Source organism: Cyrtonyx montezumae, unplaced genomic scaffold (genome assembly GCF_038088225.1).
Source record: "Cyrtonyx montezumae isolate F1298 unplaced genomic scaffold, pur_monq_1.0 scaffold_19, whole genome shotgun sequence".
In the NCBI taxonomy this organism is placed as follows: Eukaryota; Metazoa; Chordata; class Aves; order Galliformes; family Odontophoridae; genus Cyrtonyx; species Cyrtonyx montezumae.
In genome coordinates, this window is record NW_027071925.1 from 6,575,454 (window position 1) to 6,603,058 (window position 27,605).

General features: G+C 41.6%; 1 protein-coding gene across 2 annotated transcripts in view; it reads right to left on the bottom strand.

Moving 5' to 3' along the window:
- Positions 1 to 27,605, bottom strand: part of CEP112 (centrosomal protein 112) — a 135,941-nt gene that overhangs the window by 11,879 nt on the left and 96,457 nt on the right. For both annotated transcript variants that reach the window (XM_065735410.1, XM_065735409.1), the window contains exons 22-23: positions 24,972 to 25,094; positions 3,204 to 3,293 (exon numbers count right to left, since the gene is read on the bottom strand). In XM_065735410.1, coding sequence (XP_065591482.1) covers positions 3,204 to 3,293; positions 24,972 to 25,094 — 213 coding nt within the window. The remainder of the gene's footprint in view (positions 1 to 3,203; positions 3,294 to 24,971; positions 25,095 to 27,605) is intronic.

Sequence of the window (27,605 nt, forward strand, 5' to 3'; positions counted from 1 at the left end):
CACAGCAGCTGAAATTTCAGAATGATGCATCACAGCCCTCATCTGAGAACAAACAGATTTAGTTGGCATGGAAACAGTAAGTAAGGCTGAACGTGGTAAATATCCAGCAGTCATAAAAAAATGAGAAAGTCAGAATAATAAATATTAAAACTCGAACACTTGCTGGATGCTTTTGAATTGTGGCTCTTTTACAATTATCACTCCTGTTTTCATTTGAACACAAGTGAAATCCACTTAACAAACTAAGCTGCTCCGTTTTATTCCGGATACTTCTGCAACACTTTTATTCAGATAACTCCTTTCTCCCTTTTTATATAATCTATTTGAGGGAAAAAAAAAGAAAGTAAAGAGCTGGAAATCTGGATTGGCATTCTTCTTCAGTTCCTCAGTAATGTTCATTAATTGGACATAATTGATATTCTGTCTTCAGAGAAGCTCTATCCTTAAAGGTTCTAATTGTGACTTGACTGTTTGGAGGCACGTTCCTATGGTTTGTGTACCTATCATGATGTTACCTTGACTGTTCATGAACATGAAAAGGTTTTTTTCTCTGTATTATCTTCAATTAGAAATATCGTATCCAACCCTGTGCTATAGTTTAACACGTTGGACTGAGGAATGAATAGTATTCCAAAGTGTGCTGATTGCCCTTACCAAAGTGAACTTGAGATTAAATTAGGGACTGTACATAAATCCAGGTGACAGAGCAAGCTTCTTGCTCTGTCACTATCACTAGATCACTACCATTACTTAGACAGGCCTCAGTTCAGCAGAGTGTTCAAATTCCCTTATTTGCTGAGGCTCTCTCACTGATCTGTGTCATACTTAATTACACACACACAGGATGTAAAGTCTCCTGTGTGAACAAATCAGATTTTTTTACTATGACCATCAAACACATATTGCTGTGTAATTCAACGAAGAGAAACACTTCTGATGGAACGAAAGACCTTCCTGTCTTGTGTTAGATACACACACAGATCAGACAGCCAGTGCTACAACAGCACACAGTGCAGGAGCATCATCTGCATGGGATCAGTTCCCAGCTTTACTGATTCCTGAGACAGGAGAAACTTCAGCATTGCTTTGCATGGAAAAGGTTGGGGTGGTGCACCCATATTTCTTAGGAACATCCCCAGACTGCTTTCACTGCCTTGGAACAGGGCAGTACACCAAGGAGCCAACAGGTTATGCAAAGGGTGAGTTACAGTCCCTTTACATCTAGCTTGCCACAGTTCAGGAATGCAATTCTATTCATCTCAGGAAGCCAGACATCTAATTTTTGAAAACCATCCAGCACCGCAGTGCGAAGAAAGGTGATAATACGCAACAGTGAGACTGCAGTCTAGCAGTGGTATTGCTGACCACGTGCACCACTGCCCTGCAAGGCCACGCTTAGTGGAGGCAGGAGAACCTCCACGGAGAAGATGAATGACTGAGGTTGGCTAAGTCCAAGTGGGAATTCCTGGGGGCTTAAATATAAAAGTGCTGGAAACGCAACAACGTTATTTACACGACAGTTTATGTCACTAAGCTGACTCTGTCTCCCTGGATAATTGCAGTAAAGGTTAACACTGCAATCAGCAGAGGGTCCCTGGAACAAAGAGCTGAGCCCTGTGGACCTGTCAGTCACTAGAGTTAGAAGGACACTGCACTGAATAAAGGCAAACATGGAGCACTGATACCACCCAACAAGCCGTAACGAGAAACAGCTTTTTAGTTTTAATTAAAAACGCAACAAAATGTTTTTTCATGTCTCATTCATTTGTTTGTTGTTGTTATAGAATCAAAACATGAGATTTTTCCTTTTAATGAAAAACAGAAGCTGTTTAACCCTCTCTCCTCCTTGTTTATAGACATGTAAAAGCTCGGGAAAGTAGCCTTTGTGACAGTGCCAATGCAAATTTTGATGCTTTATGCAATTCTGATTCAGACAACGTTTTGTAAAAGCAGAAAGTGAGTTCTGAGTTAGTGCCTTCCATACTGCAGCTCCCCAGTTGGCTGACAAGTCGTTAGCTGCTGTTAATGCCTGATGAACGTGCTTACAGGTGGCCTGGACGCACCATTATAGTGGGAAATACATCAGAGCTGTCATTTTTGCCTTTTTCTTCTGGAGAAATAAACATAACTAATAGATTCACCAGTCCCAGAGAGGACACACTAATAACTCCTAAAATGTTTGTCTGCATAATAAACCAAAGCCACCTAAGCAAAAACTTTCCCAGTGGATGCAGCTTTTGGAAGAGAATCATCATCCCCGTGTTCAGGCCAATGTTCTTTGGGAGAGACAACCGTGCACCAAATAACACATTTTCCATCAGTTCCAGGAGACTGAAGCCAAAATGCAGTGCTCATAGGCCAGTGCCTGATTGCACCGTGTTCCCCCAGTGCCATGAGCACTGCAGTCAGGCAGGAAACTGACCCAGCAACTGCCATAATGGTTTGTCAGATGGGACCCTTAAAGGCCATCTGGTCCAACTCCCTGCAGTGAGCAGGGACACCCACAGCTCCATCAGTGCTCAGAGCCCGTCCAGCCCACAGTGGTGGCTAGATATAAAGTTAGGTAGATACCATATAAAGTTCTGAAATGCTGCAAAACTGCATTTGCACCAGAGATCTGTAAACCCATTTCTGATTCAGACATCCACAACCTGTCCATGTGCCTGAATACGTCAGTTGGGTTGAAATGCAGATCGTGGGCTTTCTGTTTAAATACCACTCTGTAAATTACATACACTACTTTGCTTGAAGCACGCTACATCTCTGATTTCACTGGAAGTGTCTGCAGTAATTTTAGCAGCATTAATCACATGGAACTGTTTACAGACAACATGCTAGGACGATAGATGCATGAGATCAGCAGTAAAGATTATTTTTTATCTCAGTCATTGTCCAATTATAATTCTCTCGGTACAAGCATCAAACCAGGGGTTAGAATAGTCTCAGAACCCTCTGCCATAGCAGTACAGTCACTTGAAAATAAATGCATCATTTAACAGCTAGGATAGCTGAAATACCAACCTGGAATAGAGGGCAAGAGATAAGTATTTGCCCGTAGGGTTCAGACAGTTTAATTCCCTTTTATTAACAAAAACAGAAAAGAAAGCTAGCTGAAAATTTTGCTGGAAAATATGTGCTCTTGCTTTGAAGCAAGATCTTGTCATTCCCCATGGCAGCTCCCCACCCAAAGGGCAGCCTCATACCTGCTCCTGGAACTTCAGCTCCTTGTGCTGCAGCTTCTTCTCTGCAGCCCACATCTCGCTGTGGAAACTCTTCACTTCATCTTGCAGGATCTGAAACAAAAGCAGAAGGAGCAGAACAGGTGAGAAACCCACACATAAACTCACAGGCCATGTGCTTCGACACTAGTTCAGAACACCCTGTGGTCCACGCTCCACTCTTCAGCTCCCAGCTGTCCCTAAGAAGGGTCAGGTCCCGTTTTGTGTCCTTACTGAGTACAATTATTCTGCACAGGTGAGACCACTGATCAAACAAGAGCAATTAAGCTGTACTTGGTACAGTTAAATACTGAGTTCTACCTTATCACAGCCTACAAGTACTCATGTTAAAAATATAATCGGTATCGATGAAGACTGAACGTGAATGGGTGTGTTGTGGGATCTTTCTCAGACTTCTGTTATCATAATAGAATCGTAGAAACATAGAAGGGCTTAAGGAGCTTAAAGATCATCTTGTTCCAACCCCCCACCATGGGCTGGGTGCCCCCAGCAGCTCAGGCTGCCCAGGGCTCCTCCGTGGCCTCAACCATCTCCAGGGATGGGCACTGATAGCTCTGGTGTTCTACCACCATCTGTCATGCTCACTGTACAACCTGTGCTTCCTGGGAACGCTTTTGCAGCGTACCAATAACTTTTCCTTTAAGCCTGAGTAACAACCTCTCTGGAAATCTATGTCCGGAATTTGAGTGGAAATGCATTCCATGCTACTGCCATGGGATGCTCGCTGAGATGTGGGGCTCCCTCCTGCCCTGGGGTGAGTTCGGCACGGGACCTACAGACACCGCATAAATGGCAATAAAAAGAAGGATATTACGATCACATCCCTTTACCACAACAACCCAGTCTTTATTTAGTTCGGGAATAATCACTTCTAAACCTCGCTCATAAAATGCATTGACAAATTTATTTTGTCATTATTGTTCCTCTTATATATTTATTTTTATTACGGCCGTCCCTCAGAGCCTTGATCTTTTTGTTATGCGCTTAACAAAAGAAAAGTCATGCCCCAAGGAGCTGATAGTCTGTGTTATTTCTAACAGATACACACCAAACAAACAATACCAAGTTTCAAAGGTATTTTTTTTAAAGTTTCCTAGCCATTGTTGGTCGTTTGAATACACACTTAACATTTACTTACACACTTACTAAAAGCTTAGTTATGTTGTCAGCTTGAATGAAGGCATTGTTAGCTGCAAGTGCTGACTTGAAGCAAAGTGCACAATGTGGATGTTAGATTGACATCGGCACAGAGGCAGCTGTGGCAGCAGAAAGGGAATACTTTGAGCCATCTTTTGTACGGTAGAAAATCGGGGCAGAGCTGCCCATCAGCTGAAAGGCGTGGGGCAGCCAGGACCTGAGCAGGGCCTGACCCTGGGGACAGGCCACAGGGACACCAGGCTGCCTGCAGCAGGGTTTGGAGGAGCACTGGGGACTTGTTGCCACAGTGGGGACCAGCGTGCCCCCGCGTGCCCCGCAGAATACACAGCACTGTGTGCTCCTGCCGCCTCACTCCTCACCCAGGTGTAAACCAGCATCATCAACAAGACCGGGGGTACAAAGATTGAACAGCAAAAGCCTTGCTCTCTTCCCCAGCACTGAAATCCTGTGCTCTCAAATCATTTACAGGATAAAATTGCTACGCAGATAAGATAAGAGGTCTACTTATGATAGATCTTCCACGTTGTTTTGAAGTGATGCCAAGCATTAACTTTAAAGTCTTATAGTTTTAAGGCTATTACATGTTCTAATGCCAAAAAATGCAACCAGACCCAAGCTTGAACTTCCAATCTGCCCAGGGACTTTTACGCTATCACTGCTTCTGAGAAAAGCTGAAATCCTGTCTTGAACACGTATCTCAACTCAACTCTTGATACTCAACAAGTCTTGCAGTACCAGTAAATTGCATTATTATAATGAAACTTAACGTGTGAACTGTAGGCTCGTTGGCTTTCTGTACCTCTAATTTAAAACACCTCTAACTTAAAACACAAACCAGATGACCTTGACGTGAAACCTACAACGATCAGGTCATGCAATGTGGAAACACAGCACAGAACGAGCAGGGCCGTGTATCAGTGATCACCAAAGGCCCATTTAACTTGATAACAGTCTTCCCATAGCACCAAAGTGTTCAGGCACAACCAGCACAGTGTAGCTCTCAGGAACACTCAGAGAGCACATCTGCCCAAACTATGAATTATGATCTGCCTTCTGTTATTTCCACGTGACCAGCTCATACAACCTGAACAGCTTGGCAAGGGGTGAGGATTCCCTCCTAGTGCTCAAGAGCAAGTTTGACTCTCTCACAAGGCTTTGAAGAAGATCAAGGGATAGCACACATGTACATATGAGTGAACATGCATGCCTTTGTCTCAGAGAATGAATTTCTATCACTCCATCAGAAAAAAACCTGCAGTATTGAATACAAAATGGGATCTCAAAGAGCTCCTGCTAAAGACAGCAACCATGCTGCAGCAGAGAATTGGTGTAGTGCTGTTTCACTCCCTAATTTCCCCATTTTTACTTTCTGCAGCAGACAAAGATACTCTGCGAGTGTAAAATGAGCAGTTCCTTTCGATCTATGGGTTTGTGATGCATCTTAAAGTAATTTAATTTGGGAAGTTCAGACAACACAGAGTTTTTGTCAGGTCCACCTACTCTAGATAGTATTTCCTGGTATGAAGCACATGTTTTGTTCCATTAAAAGAGCAGACAATGTCTGAAGCAAACACAATTTAAAAAGAAAGTTCTTTTTCTGCTTTGTTTTTTAACCATAACAGATAAGGGTAACAAAATATATTATCATCCATTCATCGATTGTCCAAAACAATATAGTGTATGAGTTTGCAGACTCTTCCAATCACAACTGTCTGTTGGTATTGATTGGGACTGCATAAAAAAAGACTCGTGCCTCTGATGAATCCCAAATGTCTTTACCATTTTTTAGCTATCACTGGCAAACTTCAGTGCTTAGCACACGGGCTCTGCTACCACTCACTTCGTAGAAACCGGTTTTGTTTATAAAGGATGTCCTAGAAGTAATGCTTATCTGGATATTTCAGCCCTCCCATCAGCACGAGGATGAAAAAAGCAAAACCAAAAGATCGGTATTTGATCAAAGCCACGTGAAAAAAAAAAAGAAAAAAAAAATAGAGCAACATCAAAATCTCATAGTTGCTGTAGATTCCTGCATGTGATTATCTCTGAAGACAGTAATTAGAACCAAGTAAGATTGCTGCCCATGATTGTAATTTTCTAGGAGGAACCGTGATGGCTGCCATGAATAATGCGCCCTTTTGAAGATCACACTGAAAATTCTCTCTATTGTCAGAGAGCTCCATAGGCAGTGGTCAGAGCCTGAATGCTGATAGCGATTTCTGAAGCTACCCAGCACCATCACATCTTTTCTGCGTCTGACAGATAAGTTTTCAGCATGCAGAATGCTCTTAAAATCAGCAGATGACTTACCCCAGGTGCACCAGGGAACATCTCTTTTGGAAAATGAAACAAAGGTTTGGTTTGGTTTCAAAATGCAGTTTTTATTCCACAGCTTCAAAGTTACAGATTTTGCCCAAAGAATAACAGTGCTTATGTTTAACAACTGTCGAGATGAAGAAAAAAGGCACAGAGAAAAGTAAAAATCACTGGCCAATTTCTGAGGGTTGGGGGCACTTTTTCCCCACTGGAAAACAAAACCAAACTTATTAAGCTCAGTTTTTCCAAGGACAAAATGAATTCCCCTCTCTCAGCTTTGCTGCGTTGACTTACATCACTGTTACAAAGACAGTTGGGTTTTTTGGTTTTTTTTTTGTTCAGTTAAACTGGCTTTCAAACGCCACGTAAACATGTTTGTTGTTAAAAGTCTACACCATACCTGACCTTGGAAGTGCTTTGTGTTGGCCTGAGAACAAAGAAACGAAATGTTTTGCTTTCCAGTCCAGATATCCTACACTTTGAAAAGCACTTAAAAATGTAAATGAGATAATAAGCTCTACTGCAACAATGTGGGTGAATTACAGCTGTATAAAAGGAGCATTCATTTGATTTATTTATAAAAAATGGAAAGGATCCTAAAATAAATGTATAATGTAAACGTTTTGGTCACACATGACTTTGAGTGACATGAGAAGGATGGAAGAGTGATGGTTTTGAGAATACACCACTGAAATATTGCTGTCAGACTTCAGGATCTCAAGTGGAGCTGGTGCATGGGACCAGGGCTGTCACAGCAGTCCGTGACATGTTTGGATACTGGCTGATATTAAAAGAGCAATGAACATCCACACTTCATCTCCTGGAAGGCTCTTGGAGGCTTGGTTATCACCAGCAAAATGGTTGGCAGACAGGGAGAGCTAAGTGCAGAGCTCCAGAAATGCTGGGATGGTGCTTCAGAGCAGAGGGGCCTGGCCCAGCTCTGGGTGCCAGACTGAGGCTGCAAAGGGTTTCTTTAAAAATACCCCAAAACTTGTAAAGCACATGGTTTGGACTGAGAGTCATGGAGAGACAAAGGGTATGATGCCAGCATTACAGAATCCCTTTTTAAGGCAGGAATAAATCTTTGGCATTAGTTACGAGGCTTAATCTAAATCAACTGAAAGCTGGTAAGGGGAAGATTTCTACAAATCACATGAACAACTATGAAATGGGAATATTCCAAGGATTTAGTCTTTAATATCTGAAAACTGGCTTGATGATCCTTTAATCACAGGATATCTTAAAAGAGAAGTGTTGGATTCCCTGAAAGAAAACTCAGTTGTGGAAGATTTACATAAACAGAAGTCACGATGATGCGGAGGTACTGTATTTACAAACGGTGCAATATTTCTTCTTCTTCAACCTAAGACTGCTTCCTAATTTTGGTGAGCTCTTGAGTGTCAGCAGGGCACTATTCTGCTCTCATCATCCTGGGATCATGAAGACATTGGTAGATTTATCTTTCTGCTACTGAGCGTTGAATAAATAAGAGGGACTTAGAAGGAAAATCTTCTAAAAATTGTTAAAAACCCAATATATTTTCACTTTGAAACAAAACCTATCAGCAGTGAAGTCACAGCTCATCGTGATCAGGTTGCACCAAGTAACAGCAGTCTCTTCTTGACATACCAGTGTCATTCTTACTGGCTCTAACAGCAACTCTGCTCATGCAGATGTGCATCTGTATCAAGAAAAGACCTCAGTATTTATGAACAGTGCACAGTAATACTTCTGCTAAAGGTAGTAATAGTTAAAACTTTTCATCTTCAAAGAATTTTTCAAACGTTACCAAATTAATATAATTAGTTAATGAAAGATGCAGTAATAAAAGCTACCATAATTACCTACGGTAGATTTAATTATCTCCCAGCTAATGCCCAAAGAAGAAGGCTTCCACTTTACATCCTCAAAACATGTGCCAACAATAATTCTGAATATAAGGCTCCTCTTTAAGTGCCTTCTAAATTTAAATTACATCCATTGATGTGTTTTCTCTCCCTGATCATAAGAAGAAAACCTAGCTCTGGAATCTCAAAGAAAACTCTGTGAATGGTAACAAAAAATAAAGCAAATTTTGATTCAGAAGTGTATGTGGAGCTGCTTTACAGTTATGTTATAGAAATGCTCAGTCTTGGGTGCCTTTCTCTCTGCATGCAGCTGTACGTATGGGCCGTATGGGAAGAATCACAGAATTGTAGGGGTTGGAAGGGACCTCCATTGAGTCCAACCCCCTGCAAAGGCAGCTCCCTAGCCCAGGTTGCACAGGTAGGTGTCCAAGCAGGTCTTGAACGTCTCCGGAGAAGGAGACTCCACCACCTCTTTGTGCAGCCTGTTTCAGTGTATTTTTAAGAAGAAAAATACTGATGTTGGAGACAGATTGTTGGTGCACCATCAGTGCTTGCTGGTTCTCAGCAGAGCTTGGTGCACTGCCACTGCCCCGTACCTCGGCCATGCTTGCTCCCTGTGCTGCATTCCAGCATGTGACTGCTTGAATATTTCTGTACTTGAGTCCCCTCTAGATTTTAGTGGATAGCAAGGGAAATCTTACGGTTTAACCTAATACATATGTTTGCTGTTTGCATATGGAAAAATTCCTTTCTGGTGGGAACTTTTTCACTGTTGCTGCAACACACTATATATCCAAAAAGCCTCCTTTGATGTTGAACTATTGCTCCACTACTCATTATGCTACTGATTCAATATGAAAGGCAAAAATTCTGTGGTTTCTGTTAAAACAATAGCTTTGTTTTTGCAAACAAAGTTCTCCGCAACCTATATGCAGGGAGCCAACGCTGTTGCAACAGAAAAATAAAATCCATTATTTTATACTGAAAATAGTTACGGTATTTAATAACTCAAATTATTTTTCCATCCTACAGGTAACATTACAATTACTATTATGACTGTACAGAAAATTTATGCTTTATTGCTCCCCAGGAATAGAAAGTAAAACACCATAAGCAATATTTAAACTTTTTTGAGCACATTCCTTCCAGTGACCTTCTAGCCTCCTAGCATCCGTTCAACTTCATTAGGGTGAAGCTGCTAATGAGTGTGGGTGGAGAAGGGAGCAGTGCTGCAAAGACTGATCTGTGCAAGACAGCTGCAGATCTGGGAATCTTCATGCCTAGTCTATCAACTGCTAAACACCATTTCATGAGTAGTGAACACGAAATACAGTGTGGCATGAAGATGTAACCGTTAGCTCCTTTTAAAAAGTGTCCCCAAAAGAGCTGGTTGCCCATTTTCTACCAATCATCACGAGAGAGAAAATAAGTTCCTTGGTTTAGGAATCAGGTACAAGGGGTAGTTTTCCAAGGCAAAGAAGTCACAGCTCCCACTTGGAAGGACATGAACTGCCATATACTGAAGAAATTTGGAAATGTGGCCCACTTTCAAAATGGGAGTGGAGACCTTGCAGACTAAGCACAGCTGTAGGCTTTGCATGTCAAGCAGCCACTTCTCGTTAGTCTCTATTGCTTCTGTGCTTTGCCAGTAGGAGATGCCATTGTGAAGTACAAGAACTTCTTCCCTTGAGGTAGCGTGGGAAGAAAGAAAGGGGTTCAGGAAGGAAGAGAAAAATTTGGCTGCAGGAACAGAATTAAGTCTCTCTAGTAGCAGTGAAAAATTTTGCAAGTAGGTCACTTAACTGCAAGAAGTGTCTATTCAAACATTTTTTCCTGTGTGGTTGGGCCTAATGCTATATACTACTTTAATTTTTCATGATCTGTTTGGAGGAGCTGATTGGCAGTGTATTTTAGATGTTGGCTGTTGAGCAGATCATTCGCACAAGTTCCCGAGCAGTCCCTTAACACTGCTTCAGATCAGACCCCACCTGGATCTGCGAGTTCTGGAGGTTCCCAGAGCACTGTTAATTTTGTCAACATGTGGATTCCTTCCTCCTCTGTTCCTTTGAGTCACTGATGTGCTTTGGACATTTTCTGCAAATGTCTAGTGTAGCTGACCAAAGTTTTCAGACCACTTTTCTGCAGCGCCCTCAGTTGTGCACCCCGAAAAACTCACAGCACCAACAGAGCTATTTGTGGGCTTAAAATCAGGCAAGGACCAGAGCACTCTGCTGAGTCAGGACTTCACTGCACTGCTCTATAAACAGAATTCGTTTGAAATGCAAAGGATGTCATAGGGCACAGCAAGTCCTGCAAAGACAGCAATTCAAGGAAAAGAGCAGGATACATTGTGAAGTTCAGCATTGTGTTCCAAGGAGCCAGGGAAGGAACTGTTTTGGCTTTGAGCAGCACAGGTGACAGCAGAGTGGAGGGAGGAGGCCCAGAGAGCAGCAATAAATGCTTCTCTCTGCTGTTCTCAATGAACCACGCAACCCAACAAGCAGCTGCCATGTGCAAGCGTTGCTCTGACTGTCCTCTGGTTGTTGCAGGGACGTCACTGTGAATGCTGTCAGCTGGGGACATTTCCTCCAATATTTACCAGGAGCCCTCTGTTCCTTTGGTCCTTCCCTGCAGACCCCTCGGACCCACGGCCAAGGTTCCCTTCACAGCCGCACCTTTTCCCCCTTCCACTCTCTGAGGTGCAGACAGAAATACCAACAGTTCACATACACCCGAGAGAACAAATCTTTTAAACCCAAAGATACCATGACATCTTAAGCATACAGTTATGAAGGAAAAGTTCAAAACTCCATTTTAAACCACTTATGAGGGGATTTACCAAGATTCTGCCTAATGTTCAGCTGACGCATTGTCAAAAAACATTCATCACAAACCTTTTGAAGTTTCGTAGCTCCCCCCATAGTCATTAAAACCGGAACTGCAAAGTTTGTTATCAGCCTCGGAGCACACAGAAAATACTTCAGGTACTTTTCACGTCAACCTTTCAGACTGATTTTGAGACTATTATCCAAAAGGAAGTGTTCCCAATCAGGTCACAGGCTGACACGCCGAACGGCAGCGGGCACTGAGCAATTCTCATCTCCTCGTTTGCATTTTGTTAAAAACCTCACAATAAAAGGCAATGGCACAGAGTCTGCCACGCTCTGAGTGAGTTTCTTGGGAAGATCCAGTGTCAGCTTCCATGTTTTCACTTAACTTCTTGATCCTTTGATGGTATGACATGAGAATGTCCATACGTCGCATCAGTGGAGATGCTCTGCTGGTGAAAAATTGCTGCTTGGCATGCAGATGGACAAGTCAAACATCTGGTTTTGCTGCTCATTCTGTTCTTAGTAGCAGCCCCACAAAAACAAACATCAGGGGTTCGAGCAGAATTTCCTGAACATCTGACTCCCGATAAAGGTATTTATCCATCAGTGGCTGAACGAGGCAATCTCCTCCCCGCCGGGTGCTCCATTCCCAACCCCGTTTATCACCCAACTGCCACTTTAAGTGAGTGTCCTGAAACCTTACACCTGGAGACCCGATCGGGGTTCCAGTGGACCCCTGGTGCTCTACAAAGGTCTCCTTCCAAACACATTCCTTGTCCCCCGTGCACGAAGACCTGCTAACATAAACACTGCTAAGAGGCTTTGCAAAACATCTTATTCTGCAATGCTCTCTCAAAAAGAAAATATGAAAGGCTCAGTTATTTCCAATCAACAGGCTAATCTGATTCGTGGCACGAACAAAAGGAAGCTATTCATGTTGTGCAATGAACTAGCAGACTGCCTGATATTGCTGGAATTCTCCCCACTATGGAAAGTTATACACGTCGCCTTATACACACACACACACACAGAAGAAAGCTAATAACGCCTTTCAATCTTTCAAAGTAACCTTAATCAAAAATGCTAACTCACCAAGCAAATCACTGCTTTGTGAATGGAGCATGAGCTGCCCTGACGCCCTGCACAACCCAAGGCAAGGTGGGAGAGGCAGCACCTTCTCAAACTACGTCTCTAAGTCAAAAACTGGACCTTTCTGACACAGAAGGATGTACCCTCAGAAACTTGGGAGTTCTTTCATTCCAAGTTTTGAAAAATTACTAATGACCTCCATCCCAATTACGTTTGCAACACGGCATGACAGTGCAGTCGCTCGCATTTAAACCTACGAGAGAAAACTGAGTATTTCTGAAGCTGTATGGGGTTTTTTTTCAGTCTTGTTGAGATGAAGCTCATTTACTTAAAAAGAAAAAAATGAAAAAGAACATCCTCTGCAGCTGGTCAAACAGATTACGAAACTCTAATCTCACAAGCCCGAGGAAAACAAAAACTGCTTTTCAAGTATTTATTTTACAGAGGGCTGACTTCATACTTTTAAAAGATGCATTAGTAGAACAGATCAGAACATCCCAGAATGTTTCTGATCTCGTTAATCATGTAACATTTTGACAGAGATGCGTGCTGTCATAATGCCAATGGTTCTAAACACCTCGAAAATCCTTTATACTCATCTTTTTCCCAAGAAATAAGACTGGGGTAAGATCTATTCCAGCTTCTTTGGGAGTTTTTCCTCCTCCATTTTAGAGCTCTGGAATACTCATACCAAATATTTTAGATAGAAAAACATATATGCACATAACAAAGCATATTGCCAGGCTCTACAACCCATTCAAATGTTTCTGCTAGCTTTTAATTTTAAGTATTCGACTCCATCTCTTGCATAACTCCTTTCTGGGAGCGTATACATCTGTACCTCTTTAGCTCTAAAGTCATCTTTTTTTGTTGAATTGGAATCGCTAATAAGAAAATAAAGCATGAGGGCAGCTTAAACTTATTGGCTGTGCTTCCCTCAAAAGCAATTCCTTGGAAGAGCTGTTTGGTCTACAAGGAAACATGCAGAACGCATACCAGGCAGAGCAGACCCCTGGGCAGGGAGCTCTGCTGCAGCACTTACAACAGGCTCCTGCACTCGATGCTTTGATGCTGATAGTTTCACCAATACCAGTGTCAAATTCAATGCAATTTATAGACAAAAGAGGAAGAGGGTGAGAAAGAGAAAAGGCATGTCAAAGCTATTTTTGACTCCAAGATATGCTTTTTGTGGAATGTCCAGAACTCTTACTGCAGTCATGACAAGGCAGATCCGATTTCTAGGGAGTTCTGATTTCATTTTTCTCCATGTTTAAGTCTTTGCTAACTGTCACACCCTGCATGACACTTCACTCATTGCCCAGAATGCTCTAAACAAGGACAATATCCCAAGCCAGCGTTCTCCTGGTTTCAGAAGTGCTCCTGTGCAGGTAGGGAATGCTGCAGGAGCTCAGACAGCCGAGTGATGCTCAGTGTGGAGCGAGGGCTGCCAAGCCTGCTTGGCACGCCTACAAGCAAGGCAGGCTCTTTTCATTTTTCCATATTTTCTTTATATGTAAGTAGTTCCAAATATTCTTATATAGATGACATTTTTAAAATGCAAAAGCATTAAGAATAACAGAAAACAGATAAAGTTCTAAAGCACCACCAGTTTCTCATTTGTGCCGTTACATACTAACGTCTCTCATTAGACCTGCATAGCAAAGCGAGCAGAGCTTTCCAGCTACTCCAGGCACACTCAGAAAACTATTCCTTATCACATAGGAGACATAAACTGTGAGGAAAACAACACAGGATGTGGCATGAAAGAACTAAGAATTTCAATACTGTTAAAATTGCATTTATCTTGATTCAGCTCTGGTATCTGATAAGAAGGCAGCAATAAGCTTGTCCAGGAGGAGCGCGATAAAGTGAAGGCATGACAGCCTTCACACATGTAGAAGGAGGCTGGATTATTAGAGCCAGGTGCTAGCAAATGAGATCACAGCAGTGCCAAACCTGGCTTGCAAGCACATTTCATGGGGCTCAGGATGGAAAGGAGACCTGGTAGAGCATAAGCAAAAGGAAAAGGCAGTATGGTCAGTATAAATATTTGAAGGCAGGCAGGTAGCATCCTCCTGCCCAATGAAGCACATCCTCTCTGTGCCTCCTCCGGTTCAGGCTCTGCTGGTGGAAGGGAGGATGCAGGGTGAGAAGAGAGTCACAGTAACAGTAGTAAGAGTGTCGAGATGGAGCATGGAAGACTACCTATGGGCAACTGTGGTGGTTCCCCGAGCAGTGATGTAGAAAGTAGACAAGGCCTTCAGTTTTGATTCATGAATGACCTGAATGTGGCCCAGCATGCTTTCTTCCCTGTCTACACAGCGGGAGTTATTTCTTCCTGATACTCTAAAGAGAGATCAAATCCAGTGTGAAACCGAGCAGTGACTTTAGGGAAGATCTCAAAAAAAAAAAAAAAACAAAGTGAAAGGTGCACTGAATGCTTTGTCTTCTAAAGTTGACGTGGACAGGTTTTGAAATGTAGATCTCAAGCCATGCTGGGTCGGGAAAACAGCATATTCAGGGCATAGGCTTCCAACATAAAACTACTTGCAAGGAGATGTGATGTGGGGCTCTCTTCACCTGCCAACAGAGCTGGCAGAAAACTAAACAGGTTCTGGAGAAGAGTTGCTGCTGCAGGCAAAGGAGGAACCACTACAAGAGTTGCCCTGACCTGTGAGGAACTGGCCTTTTCGCTTTGAACTTCAGCTAATCTTAATGAACTCTTCATAACTGGCAATCTGCTGTTTTCACTGAGGACATAGCTCTCTTGAGGTGCCAAATGTAGGAGACACATTAGAAATTCCAATTTGGGGTTCTCACAATTGGTTGGTCAAGCTCACGAGGGCAGTTCCAGCAGGTACCTTCACCACTACTGCAGGTAGCTGTTTGGTTCCATTAATAGATTAGATCATACACAAACACCATCAGTCCTGAATGACTTGGGAACCATTAACACAATGACAGATGACATTATTGACTTTAGCGCCATGAAAACTTGAACCAAAAGTAAGCAGAAACAGTTTTAGTAACAAGAAGAAGTGGTTGTGTCAGAGGACTACGGGTTTTGTTGTGCTTGACAAACCCTGCTTTACTGCTTTTCCAATCCTTTCTTATCTGGCAGTTGAATAGGGAACTTGTTGCCAAGAAGCTCATTGAGAGTCCTACAGCTTAGCCTGGAGGCAATACTCATCCCAGCTGCCTGAAAATAAAATTAATAGACCCCTGAAGAAAAAAAAAAAGGTGAGTTCTTTAAGCCCCATGAAGTGGTCTGCTCAGTGGAGCACCGAAGGCATTCTGAAGAGGTCAAAGAAACAAGTCTAGCAATGCCTGCACAGCAGAGCTTATGAAGAAGCTTCAGCCTTGAAGTTCCCAGTCTTCTCTGCAAGCTTCAGCAGCAGGTCTACAGCTGCCTTCATGCATGTTTGCAAGGGTTAACAAATAAAATACTGCACTGAATGAAGAGAATCAGCACAATGTAGGCGGTGCAGGACGTGGGAGCAATACACCACTGCGAGATGGAGCGTGCACACTGAGTGCAGAATCCACATGCTCAAAGAAGAATGCTTATTTCTAATGAAACTGTTTTGCCTTATGTGCATGTCCTCTACATGAAGACAATGAGACAGTCTCTTGGAACTGCAAGGCAACAAGGTGAACCAGGCCTAAAGGAAAGTGTTTACTGTATAAAATTTTAATGAGAAAGGGGGCAATATTTGATATACAGAAATAGAATTTTAATCAGTTTTGGGCCCTAGTGCTATTTTGTACCGTTGGTAAACTGTGCAAAAAATTTCCACTGAAGGGCAAGTCAAACCAACTTCCCTTAGGATGAAGGCATCCAAAAACTGAAGTTGTTATACTAGTGCCTATGCATTCTTTAAGCAGATGAACTGCTTCGTTTTGAATCCATGTCAAACCACAAGAACTGGCTGATAATAACATTCAATTAAAATGATCTGAGTTGTTTTTTTTTTTTTCCAGAAGAAAATTGGCTAGCTGCTAGAGCGTGTGTTTTCTACCAAGGCACAAAAAGAGCGATTGATACAGGGAGGAAATGAGATAGGATTATATCTAGGATCAGAAAGGTCAAGTTTGGTGACAGTATTTTTAGGTTTAACCTCTTACACAAATTCATGAGATGAAAAAGCCACTTCTGCTCAGCTTGAAGCTGTGAGAAAGCAAGAGCCAGAACTTGCAAATATAGAAGCCGTGCTAATTAGACAGATGTTTTTAAAACCCCAAACTTACTCCCAATGCATATTTGTAGCTTTTGATGTACTCGGTGCTGTTCACACCACGCGGGGCTGACTGAGAAGAGCAGAAGCTGCTCCCCTGCTAGGCTGTCTGGGTGAGTTTGCCATCTGATCTACTGAATACACAGATAAAAGTCCTCGCCTACTTTTTTCCTTTTCAAGTACAGTACTGTAACTTGGAAAGTTCCTTTCTTCTCAACTCCACTGATGCAAGAAAGTGGCAGAAATATGGCAGCTTTGGCCGCTTTCCTTTAGTCCTTCTTTGTAATAATCTTTTACTGCTAAGGAAAGTAGATATTTTTGTTCACATGAAAAATACAGCTATTTGGAAAATAAAGACACTGTATTCCAAAACTGGTGAGAATGCTACTGACCCCTCAGTTCCACTGCTACCCCGTCCTTAAATGCAGGCACTTAGCCCACACAGCTCTCAGACTCACCACGTTTCTCTTATTACTTTTAACGCTCGACTATTATGCAAAAAACAGGAAAGTTTAACAGGCATATTGCTGTGTTCCTGTGATCTGCCACTCAAATGTGTTTGCCAGTCATTTTCTTAAAAATATGCTGAGATTTGATCCGCTAGAGTTTCAGAGCTGCACGTAAAACTGGAGAGCCAGCAGAAATTTTTCAATGGAATCTGAAGATCTCTAAAGTCAATAATAATTTTGGCAAGAACATTTCAACGTATGAGGCTGAAACCCTCGGTGGCTCTCTCCTGCTGATATCCCTGGAGCAGCTAGCACCACAGTTAGTACAGAAATGATAGCAAACTCTATTAGAACATACAGTTTTGCAAAAGAAAAAAGAAAAAAAGTTTACACAAATACTGGAAATCATGTCGGCGTGCTTGAATAAGCTAATGCAATCTGTTGCTGTTTTACCTCACTCCTGGGATCAGCCACGCCGTAAGAGAGATATCTTAGGGAAATACACACTGATAAGTAGACTGGGTCCACATCCCCAGATCTCTATTTGCCAAACCCCGCAACGCGTGTTACTGTGCCAGGCTTTAAAATCTTTACTACAGAGTAATAAATGTTTGTGGACTATGGAAGGTTTGCTTTGAAGATGCCGTTTTCCCCAGCAATCTTTTGTTGGTTGAATGTATAGTTCACACATATTGTGTTTCCACCTACATGGCTGGAGAAGCCCTGCAGTCAAGGCTGTTCCAGGAGCAGGGAAGGAGGCTGCGTTCCAGGAACTCACTGGAACTAGAACAAAGAAAAGCCCTTGGAAAGTCTACACAGTCCTATGCACAGACTGCTTTGCAGATGCCCCGTGTTTGGAGGAGGTTAGACACTTGTTTGTATCTTTATCTGTTCTATTTTTCCTTTCAGTAAAGTCCCAGGGTTTTGAGCATGGGCTCTTCTCCCAGGCAGCGTGCCCTGTAACTTCTGGATCTCTCCCCAGCTCTGTCTCTGAGCTCCACTCTCCCCTCCTCATAATAATCCCAGTGCTTTTTGGAGAGTAAAGAATCTCTGAAAAGCAATAGCACAATGGACTGCAACTGTCGTGGCAGCCTTAAAAAAGCTAATTTTCAATTTCTTATGTTACAGAGAAAAAGCTTGTCTGCTCATCTTCATCAGCTGCATAGGCTTACGTTGTTACTGTTTGATGCTCATCATTAAGCATGCTTCCTCTGCACCTCTCTAATGCACAGGGACCCCGCTCATATTTTTAACTCCAGTTCTGGCAGTTAATAGAGGAGATTTTATGGGTTGTTTTGAAATCTTTTTTTGGCCCTTTTCCAGCAAAAAATTACTGTAGTTCAGCTTGCTAGAAGAAACAGATAGCTTCACTACACGAGATTTTATATTTTATCACGCATTTATGGCACCTTTAATTCTGTAATCTGGGGACTGACAGATGTTATGTGGGTCCCAGTTAGGGCTGAGAAAGAACAAAAAAGGACTCAGGCAGCAACGCGACTTCTGCAGGGAAAGCAAAACACTGAGGACAACAGTGAAAATGTAGGAAAAATGTGAGCTTCCAAACCTGCCAAACAGAATCAGACTGCAGTTCAGAGACCAGGCAAGCATTGGTTCTAGGCTTTTATAAAACCTGTAAGTCTGATTTTGCTGTTGGCCATGGTAAGTTCTTCAATGTGTCGAGACATGAAAAGCTGAGAAAAATGCCAGAGTGCAAAGCTTGCTGCGGGAAAAAAAAGATGACTCAATTCTTTGTCTCACAAAGCATGTCAAAGATATTATAAAGTACTTGCAGATGCTCAGCCACTCAGCCTGCCTGATTGGCTAAACATCTGAAACTCTGTAATTGTGAAGAGAAGGTACTGTGCCTCATACAATGAAATAATTTGTGGCAGCAGAAAAACAGATATGACTATAAAAAGGAGAGAGGAGTTTTTAAAATGTCTGTTGCTATTAATAACTGATTAACCTTAACACGAAAATAAGCCTTTTTCTATTACCGTTCACCATTGTGTTGATACAGCCTTTTTAAAGACAGCCATGTAATGGAATCATGAGACAGTAAGCAGCAGCCGTTAAGCTTGGGGCTAAACCCTCATTTCTCTTACAGAATAAAGTTGGGTCAAACTAACGTTCACATCAACGAAGACCAAGAAGCAGGTGAGCTTGGACACCACGTAAAAAAGAAATGTAAAGCACAAACACCCTGCAGGTTTCATGTGCCCATCCGTTTGGAAGACACAAGTTCCTCTGCTGATCAAATCGGATATAGGAAATTAAGAGCAAGATAATGTTATTTGCATGGTAAATTTTCACGACTACTTTACAATGCTAAGGTACAAAAACTTCTATGTTGATGCCTTGTAATTCCTCGCTAATAAAGACACTGCAGAATTATGACTATTATTCAGACTAAAGTCGGCAACAAAGAAGTAGAGACCCGTGAAGAATGACTAAATGTATTTAACATCAAGATAGTCCCATAAAACTCTTTATTTTACCACACCAAATGGTTTAGGATGCTAATGCTTAGCCACAAAGGCAATTAGATGGATTTGAGATCCCTATGGAAAACCTGGTGACAAACACATCTCTGAACATCTCCAATGACTGACAGAATTTGGCATGTCTGTGGTCACCGAACCATCCCAAACTGCAATGCATGTTCTGACCAGATGTCTTATAAGATGTGAGCCAATGTCACTTTCAACAGTGAAATGAACATCTTCTTTTTACAGGCATTGATACGTTAAAAGAAATAATCATAGAAGATCAACATTTCAATAAGACTTACTAAAAAATAATGCATCTTAATGGCTAAAGCTCCTCTTGCAGCTACTCAGCAGCAGTCTACGTTATAACAGCCACCACTGCAAGGTGGAGAAGACAGCAAGTCAAGACTCACCTACAAAAAGTCACTGAAATAATATATCCTCACTTCAGCCTAAGTTTTAGGTTTTAGTTTAGCTTTCAGAGCTTTTTGTTTTTCCTATGAATGCTCCCAGTGCTATCAGTTATACATGGCCAGAGCCTTCTGAGCAGCTAGCCAGTACAGTCCTTCTGCTGTGTGCACAAAGAAAATGCTGAACATGTAAATTGTTTCCCCTTTATTTGCCACAGCTTGGAAACTTGTCAGAAACTCTAACAAAAAAGTAAAGAACAGAACTGGCCCGGCTCTTGAAGGGGTCTGACCAGACTGCAAGTGTACTGCTAGATGTGGTTTCACACAGGGCCAGCTCACTGCCAAGAGCCGCTCCAAGCACTGCAGTTCTGTTACTGCTTGGACCCCAACCCAACCCTAACCCCATTACTGCTTGGATCCTGCAACTCCTTGCAGAAGGGATGGGTGCACCCCCTGACCAGAGCTCAGGAGCTGGAGGTAATTTCCAGCTCTGCCACAAACCCCAGGCAGAGCAAAGGCTCTGTTCTCCAGTGTCTCATTTCTAAGACAGAACTAAAAATGCTTCTTTTCTGTACAGCAAAACAGGTCGATTTATGTTGTATGCTCTCTGACGCATCTTCTCCCTTCAGAAACATTAATAAGACATCTAAAACACTGACAGCTAGCTTTGCCTGGGATTTTAAAACCAAGAAATTGAAATTTTTCTTATTAAAACATCACTGGGAAATACAAAGTAATTCCAGTGTTCCAAAAGGTACTTTGAGGACAACAGGCTAAACACTTCTGCAGGACTCCTATCGCTCAGCTCATGTTCCCATCGCTCCAACATGCTTTTTCTTTTTAACACCAAATATTATTTGTAATTACAAGAGGAATTTGCTAATAAACATGGCTGATAATAAAACATAAGTAAAAGCTGTTTATTCACAACGTTTTTAAAAACACTGTTTCTCAGACATATTGTGTTTTAGAGAGGTTTGTAAACACCACCAGTATATTTTGACAACTACTTTTCGGAAACAAAGATATCAGGTGCCCTTGAAGAAATGTTCTGAATGCTTTAAACAGCCCAAGGCTTAACATTATTTGCTTTACTTTTAGCTGGAACCAAAGGTGAAAGGGAAGGGGGATTACCAAGCAGGGTACCTCACACACGGACAGCAGAGCATTTTCTGATAGTTGCATTGAGAAATGTCACTGTGTTGATAAAGCCTCAGCCTAATGTTTGCACAGAGGAAATTAATTTCTTGCTCCAAGATAGGGCAGCACCTGACACATACACGATGCCAATGAGAGTGCTCAATGCCCACATGAGCCTGGACAAGTTAAAACCAGAAGTTTGAGAAAACTGTGTGCTGTTACAGCTATAAATCACACATTTGATTTTTTTTTCCCTCTCAACATCTTAATACATAACGAAGAAAAACAACTGTTTCAAACTTTTTCACATGAAGAGGAACATTACTGTATGGCATTCTTCCCTAGAAATCTTTTAAGTTCTATTTATTAATGGAATTAATCTGATTATGATTTGGCCGACACACAAAGTGTTGAAATATATCATCTTCTAAACATGTTTTGCTAATGAAATTTTGGTGTTAATTCAGGGGATATAACAGAATCCTAGCATCAGTAATAAGAGCCAAATAACAAATGTGGTTCTTCTGGCAAAAAAGCATCATTCTCTTCCTTTTCTGTTGTGGGTTTGTCGCTGCGTGCTCTCCATCATCCATCTCTTTCCACAATCTGCTTTTTGATGTGGAGTCCCCACTTGGCCATCTACTTCTGCATTGAAACATTCTGACCTTTTTGCAGCTCTGCAGCACTTTCAATCCCAGAATACCAAAGAATTTCACCAAAAAAGAAGAAGAAAAAAAAAAGACTAGGGTTTCATAAATCACCTCAGGGTCCCTCTACAATGCAGTCAGCTTAATGCTAGAGCTGAATCCAGGCAGTAACCACTGCCAGAAGTATTTAAACAGTTAGGTAAATGTTCTGACCATTTGACAGTGCTGAGCTCCGGGCTGCTGTGGCTAGATTGCTATCAGGATGCAAGACAGCTAGTTTAAATTTAGCTTCAATAAGTTTGCACAGCACTTACATCACCAGCAGAGCTCCTGCATAGACATTCTCAACAGTTCAGCATCCAAAACCTTCCAAAATCTCAGCATAAAGCATCACAAATAGGTTAACAGACACTGCAACTTAAGAAGCTTTTCCAGCCATCTGCAGGGCATTAATATAATTGTGCTCTCGACTAATCCTACAGTCTAAATCAATGGTTCCTAATCTTTGAAGTGTAAGCACATTAGGGGAGCAGCATGGCACTGAGACCAGGTGAGATTTGCTGGCTTTGCCCCATGCCAGGCCCACTGCAGTGCCCTTGTGCTGTGCTCCAAGGAGTGCACGTCCTGTGAGGTTCAAAGCCAAGACCTGCAGAGCACGGAGTTGTGCTCCTGGGGCCACCCCCTATGCCAGCCCTGTTGTAATCCCAGCAGGCTCACATTCACCAGCAGAAGGAGGCAGCAATAGCAGTCACCTCATTGCTCAGCACTGTGTCAGATCACTGCAGCTTGGATGTTCACTGCTGGATGTTGCAATTCGGTGGTATCTGAAGTGGATACCTCCTAAGCCACAAGAAAGGAAGTTCACCAGCCAAGCTTTTACCCTGATTCTATGACTCTGACAGCATGAAGCTTGGCTTGCCCTAGGCCAGACAAATCACAGTGCAATACAGAATGCCAAGTACTTTTAAGCATGTCTCAAACTGACCCAAATTGAGGCCATCTGAAGACTAAAAGGGTTGCTCAGATTGGGTTTTTAGGTTGTCAAAAGAAGCAAAATGTTCTTAAGTTTCTTTCATTCTTTTTTGCTAATGCTTTAGATACTATTAAAAAAATCAAGGCTGAGGAGACGGATACAATCATGAAATAATAAGGACTTAGAAAACTAGAAAAGAGTCAGGAATTTGCATTAACATCAAAATCATGTACTATGGCATCCACATCTGGATATCACTTTACTGACTAAACGTGGAACTTCTCTCAGAGCCAGTTGGTTTCTGTAAAAATACATTTCTCTCTTTGAAAAGAATAATAAGTGGAAGGTCTTACAGGAAGTCACCTAATACCATATAAAGGATATTGTAATCTGTTCCTCAATGTTAGTTTAAATCAACCTTCTATTTAGCAATTGCCTGTTTTTCAATGTTAGTCTTTTCAATAGCTTATATTAAGTCTTCTCTAAGGTTTATAACGTATTACGAATTGTTTTGTCTTTAGAATGTTTCTTCAATCAGCTCTCATGGTCTTCAGCTTACCCTGGGATAGATGCCTTTCCCTATCCCCAGTACATCTAGGATTCCACTTCACCAGGAACATTTTTTTTTTTGCCCCAGGCTAATAAAAAGCAAAGTATTTCTGCATATGCTTGTCTAGAAAGTATGTGTGGTTCTTAAAAATACAAAGTGACTGAATATTAAAAACATCTCTTTACTCTTGTAGAAGTATATGCAGCAGTTCATCTTGCTAAGAATTTTCTGCTCAGATATCTGGCTTTCAGTTCATTTCCAATAAATCAGAGGTTACAAAGGAAGACCTGTTTTCAAGTACAACCTTAGTGATACTAAACAAAAGTTCCAGATCTCCAAGTATAACATCTCCTGCAATTTCTTCCCCATGATGTAGAAAACACAGCACCAGGGCTAAAAATTCACCAGGACACTGCTCACAAACACTGTGCTGAATTCCCCTTTGGTTTGTAAGTATTTAATTACATTTTGAGTCATGATGTCTAAGTCTGTAATGACTGAAAACACATTTACATGGAGAAGGATTTCATAGGAACCGTAACTATTAGTGTTCAGAAGCTACTGTCACTAACAGATGAATTGCTTCCATTAAATGTAATTTTAGTGAATCTATAAATCCAGTAGTAGCACATGCACAAGGTAATATGAAGCTGGCAAATCTATAACTTCAGAAGGTAGAATGCATGACAACTGGTGAGTCCCAGCCTATTCATGACTGTGTGGAAGGGTGCTCCACTGTCACAGCACTTTTGTACATCCAGTTGGCCACTGGAATGCTGGAGAACTAATAATGCATTTTCCTAAATGGTATAATCCCAACTGTACTTCAAAATAACAACATTCTACTTGCAGATCCCAAAGAAAATAAAACCCACCTCCACTTGTTCAACTCAGATAAAATTGACAGAAGAGGCTAAAAAATGGTCAGAAAGAAAATTCTGCTCCTCAATATCCACACACATATTAGGGCACACGTTTCCTTGGGAGAAAAGTATCATTAAGTGATGCATGGGAAAAGGAAAAAGAACACAGCCTGGACACTCACACCAGCAGTCCCTTAATGCTTCTTTTAAAGAAGCTCATAAAGTGACAGAGAACACAAGTGATGCAAAACAAAATAAGGAGACATATTAATAATAATAATAGATTTGATTCCCCTCACAGTTAGCAGAGAGTTTGCATATAGCTTCCAGTAGAACTAAGCAGATTCCTTCCTTCGTTGCATCCTTAACCACCAATGCTGCCATTGCCTTATGAAAATGAAATGGAAGTTGGCGTGATGCACCATAAGAAGGTGCTGAAAATGCATTACAATGCCTGAGTTAACATTAGAAGAAAGAGAAAAGCAAAGCTTCAAGCATTTGACTGAAGTGGATGGGTTAGACTTGCCAAAGCCCAACTTCTGATGCAGGAACATGATCAGCTAGAAGCAGAGTCTGAGTCACCCCACACATCAAAGCCGAAGTCCACCAAACAGAATTAGTGAGTGCTGTGAGAGCAGGAATGATACCTGTGTTCATCTGCCCACTGCAGAACAGGACAGCTAATTACACCAACCCAGCAAGTGGCATCAGTGACTGAAATCTCCAGATTACCTTGATTGTTCTGTTATTTGCAATCAGCTGCTGGTTCTTATCTTCAAGCTGTTGTAAAACTTCCGGGAGCCGGCTGTTCTCTTCTGTCAGAGAGGAAATGGTTGCCTGAAGTTCAGCTATGATCTAAAAAGAAAACAGCATGCTAAATCTTTCTTCAGTAACAGGCACATACTTTGCATGTTTTTATGCTTGGTAAAAGCATGGCATTGGCAAACTGCTGCACAAACCAAATATTCTCAATTAACATACTGCACACTGTCAAGCAGGAAATATCATACAGAGAGAAGGGAGATAGTGAGGCTACAAATAACAAAAATCACTGAACACAAAGTATTTGGAAGAGTTTTCCACTACGACATTCCAAAATATTTACTCATGAGAACAAAGCACATCTGTGATCTTCAAAATACAGGATGCTTCCAGTATTCCAGTGCCCTGAAATGAGGATTGCAAATTTATGGAATGATAACTGTGTTTGTTTCCTACAGAGATACCTTCCAGCTCCATAATGCCCACATCCACCTGTTGGGCTGAAATGCTGAACTTCATGGTGGCCCTTGAGAGCTGCTGAAAGGAACACACACTGCCTGGCAACACGGCGGGGCCTGATTGAACACCCAGGACCTTGCAGTAAAATGTATATGGATATTTCCCAGATTTAGGCCAGATATATGGAAAAAGGCTTTTACAGTGAGGATGGAGAGGCACTGGCACAGGTTGCCCAGACTTGTGGTGGAAGCCTCATCCCTGGAAACTTTCCAGGCCAGGGTGGACAGGCTCTGGGCAACATGATGGAGCTGCGGATGTCCCTGTTCATTGCAGGAGAGCAGGACTAGATGGCCTTTAAAGGTCCCTTCCAACTCCAAGGATTCAATGATTCCAGATTTCTTTCTTAATAGCATGTATTAAAAAAGGATAATATACCATTCAAAAGAAATGTTATTTGCTCTTAGTGAGATCAGTGGGACAAAGCTTAGGGATTACCTGGATACTGAAACCCTTCACCCTCTTTAGGCAGAATTCTGCCTAATTCTGTTTTGCAGTTTTGATCATCATTTACATGATAGAATTTGGCTGCGTGCATAACAGCCAGAAAAGTGGGAGAAAGTGATGGATCACATCAACTATTAAGATTAAAAATAAACTCTTGTAGGCATGAAAGCCTATTTTATTTGCCGAATATTTTGTTTTGACACTTGGAAAAAAAATAAATAACACATTGATATAACAGAAGTGAAATTTTCAGTTTTCACTGGGTTAAGATGCTGGACTACCATAGGAATCCTGAAACACATGCTAGGGAATTTTAGCACGAATTGATGGAGAAAGATCTGCTTTGTGCAGTACTTTTCAGAGAAAAAATCTGTTTACATTGCATAAACTTCAGAGGAAATTTCTTGAAATATCTCCTCTCTGTGGGTGTTAAAAGGGAATGCTCCCAGAGGCCACAGAGCAAAAGATTAGACGAATGTTGTCAGCAATGTGACCACAAGAAAAGTTGCAATTGACCTATTATTAATACTGAGCTAGAAAAAGGCTATGTTCAAGAAACTTTAGGGATTTGATTCAAACCCACAAAAGTAAAGAAATTCAGACATTAGGGTAAAACTCCCTTATTGTGCCAAATAGCCCTGACATATGATGTATGTGTTGTGTCTGCCTCAGAAAGCACAGAGGAATGCCAGGTCTGGTTGCTGGGTACATCTCTCCCCAATAAAGAGAACAGTGTGTTAGCTACAGCAATGCCTACCTTAAAAAAAAAAAAAAAACACGTCTTCAAGTTTTTCCACTTTGAGACTACTCTACAGGCCAATAAATTTCAGTCTGACAAAATTTATTATGACATTTAGACTAGATATTTATTGCTTTGCACTGTGCTACATAGGTGTTCCCACTGAAACAATTAAAGCTGTTTCTCTCACCCCTTGTTTAAAAATTGAGATATGCTTGAATTAGTCCCTCTGCCTTTAACAAATGGACCAAGACCCACTTTTGTTCCAACAGTATGTCTGGCACAGAGAAGCTGACAGTGGTATAAAAATGACAAACAGAAGGTAAAATAGAGTTAGCAACGAGAAGGATCTCTTCCTTATGGTCTGACACACATGATGTTACTTTTTGGGTTTCACAAATTTTCTGCTATTCAAGCCCATGATTTCAAGTGTTAATCTTTCTAAAGCGTTATCAAAGGTAGCTGGAGAGTGCAAATCAAGAGCTTGAAGAAACAAAGTGTTTTGCAAACTTCAGAGTTTGTAGTGTCTTCTCATTGTGACACTGATCTCCTCTGTCTGGTTTGGAGGGTTCTAAACTCTTCTTTATGGTGCTTTTATTGATTTTTATAGAGTAGTAGATTACTATTGCTACTGCTGAAAACACCTTTGAAAGTAACAAGGCGGCACTGTGCTGAGGTTGGGAGGAATGAGAAGAATGACACCTCCACGTAAATCCTCGTGGTAATTTTCTTATTATTAAAAGATTAACTTCTGGTTGCATCTCCATCATCTTTCACAGTTCAGTACTACCTGTCAATCAAACTGAAAGCTGAAGTATTTAGAAATCATCCTGTCTTAGCTTTTTTAAGCGTGTATGCAAATTCAGCACACATTTTCACCTTCTATGTTACTATGCTAAAGA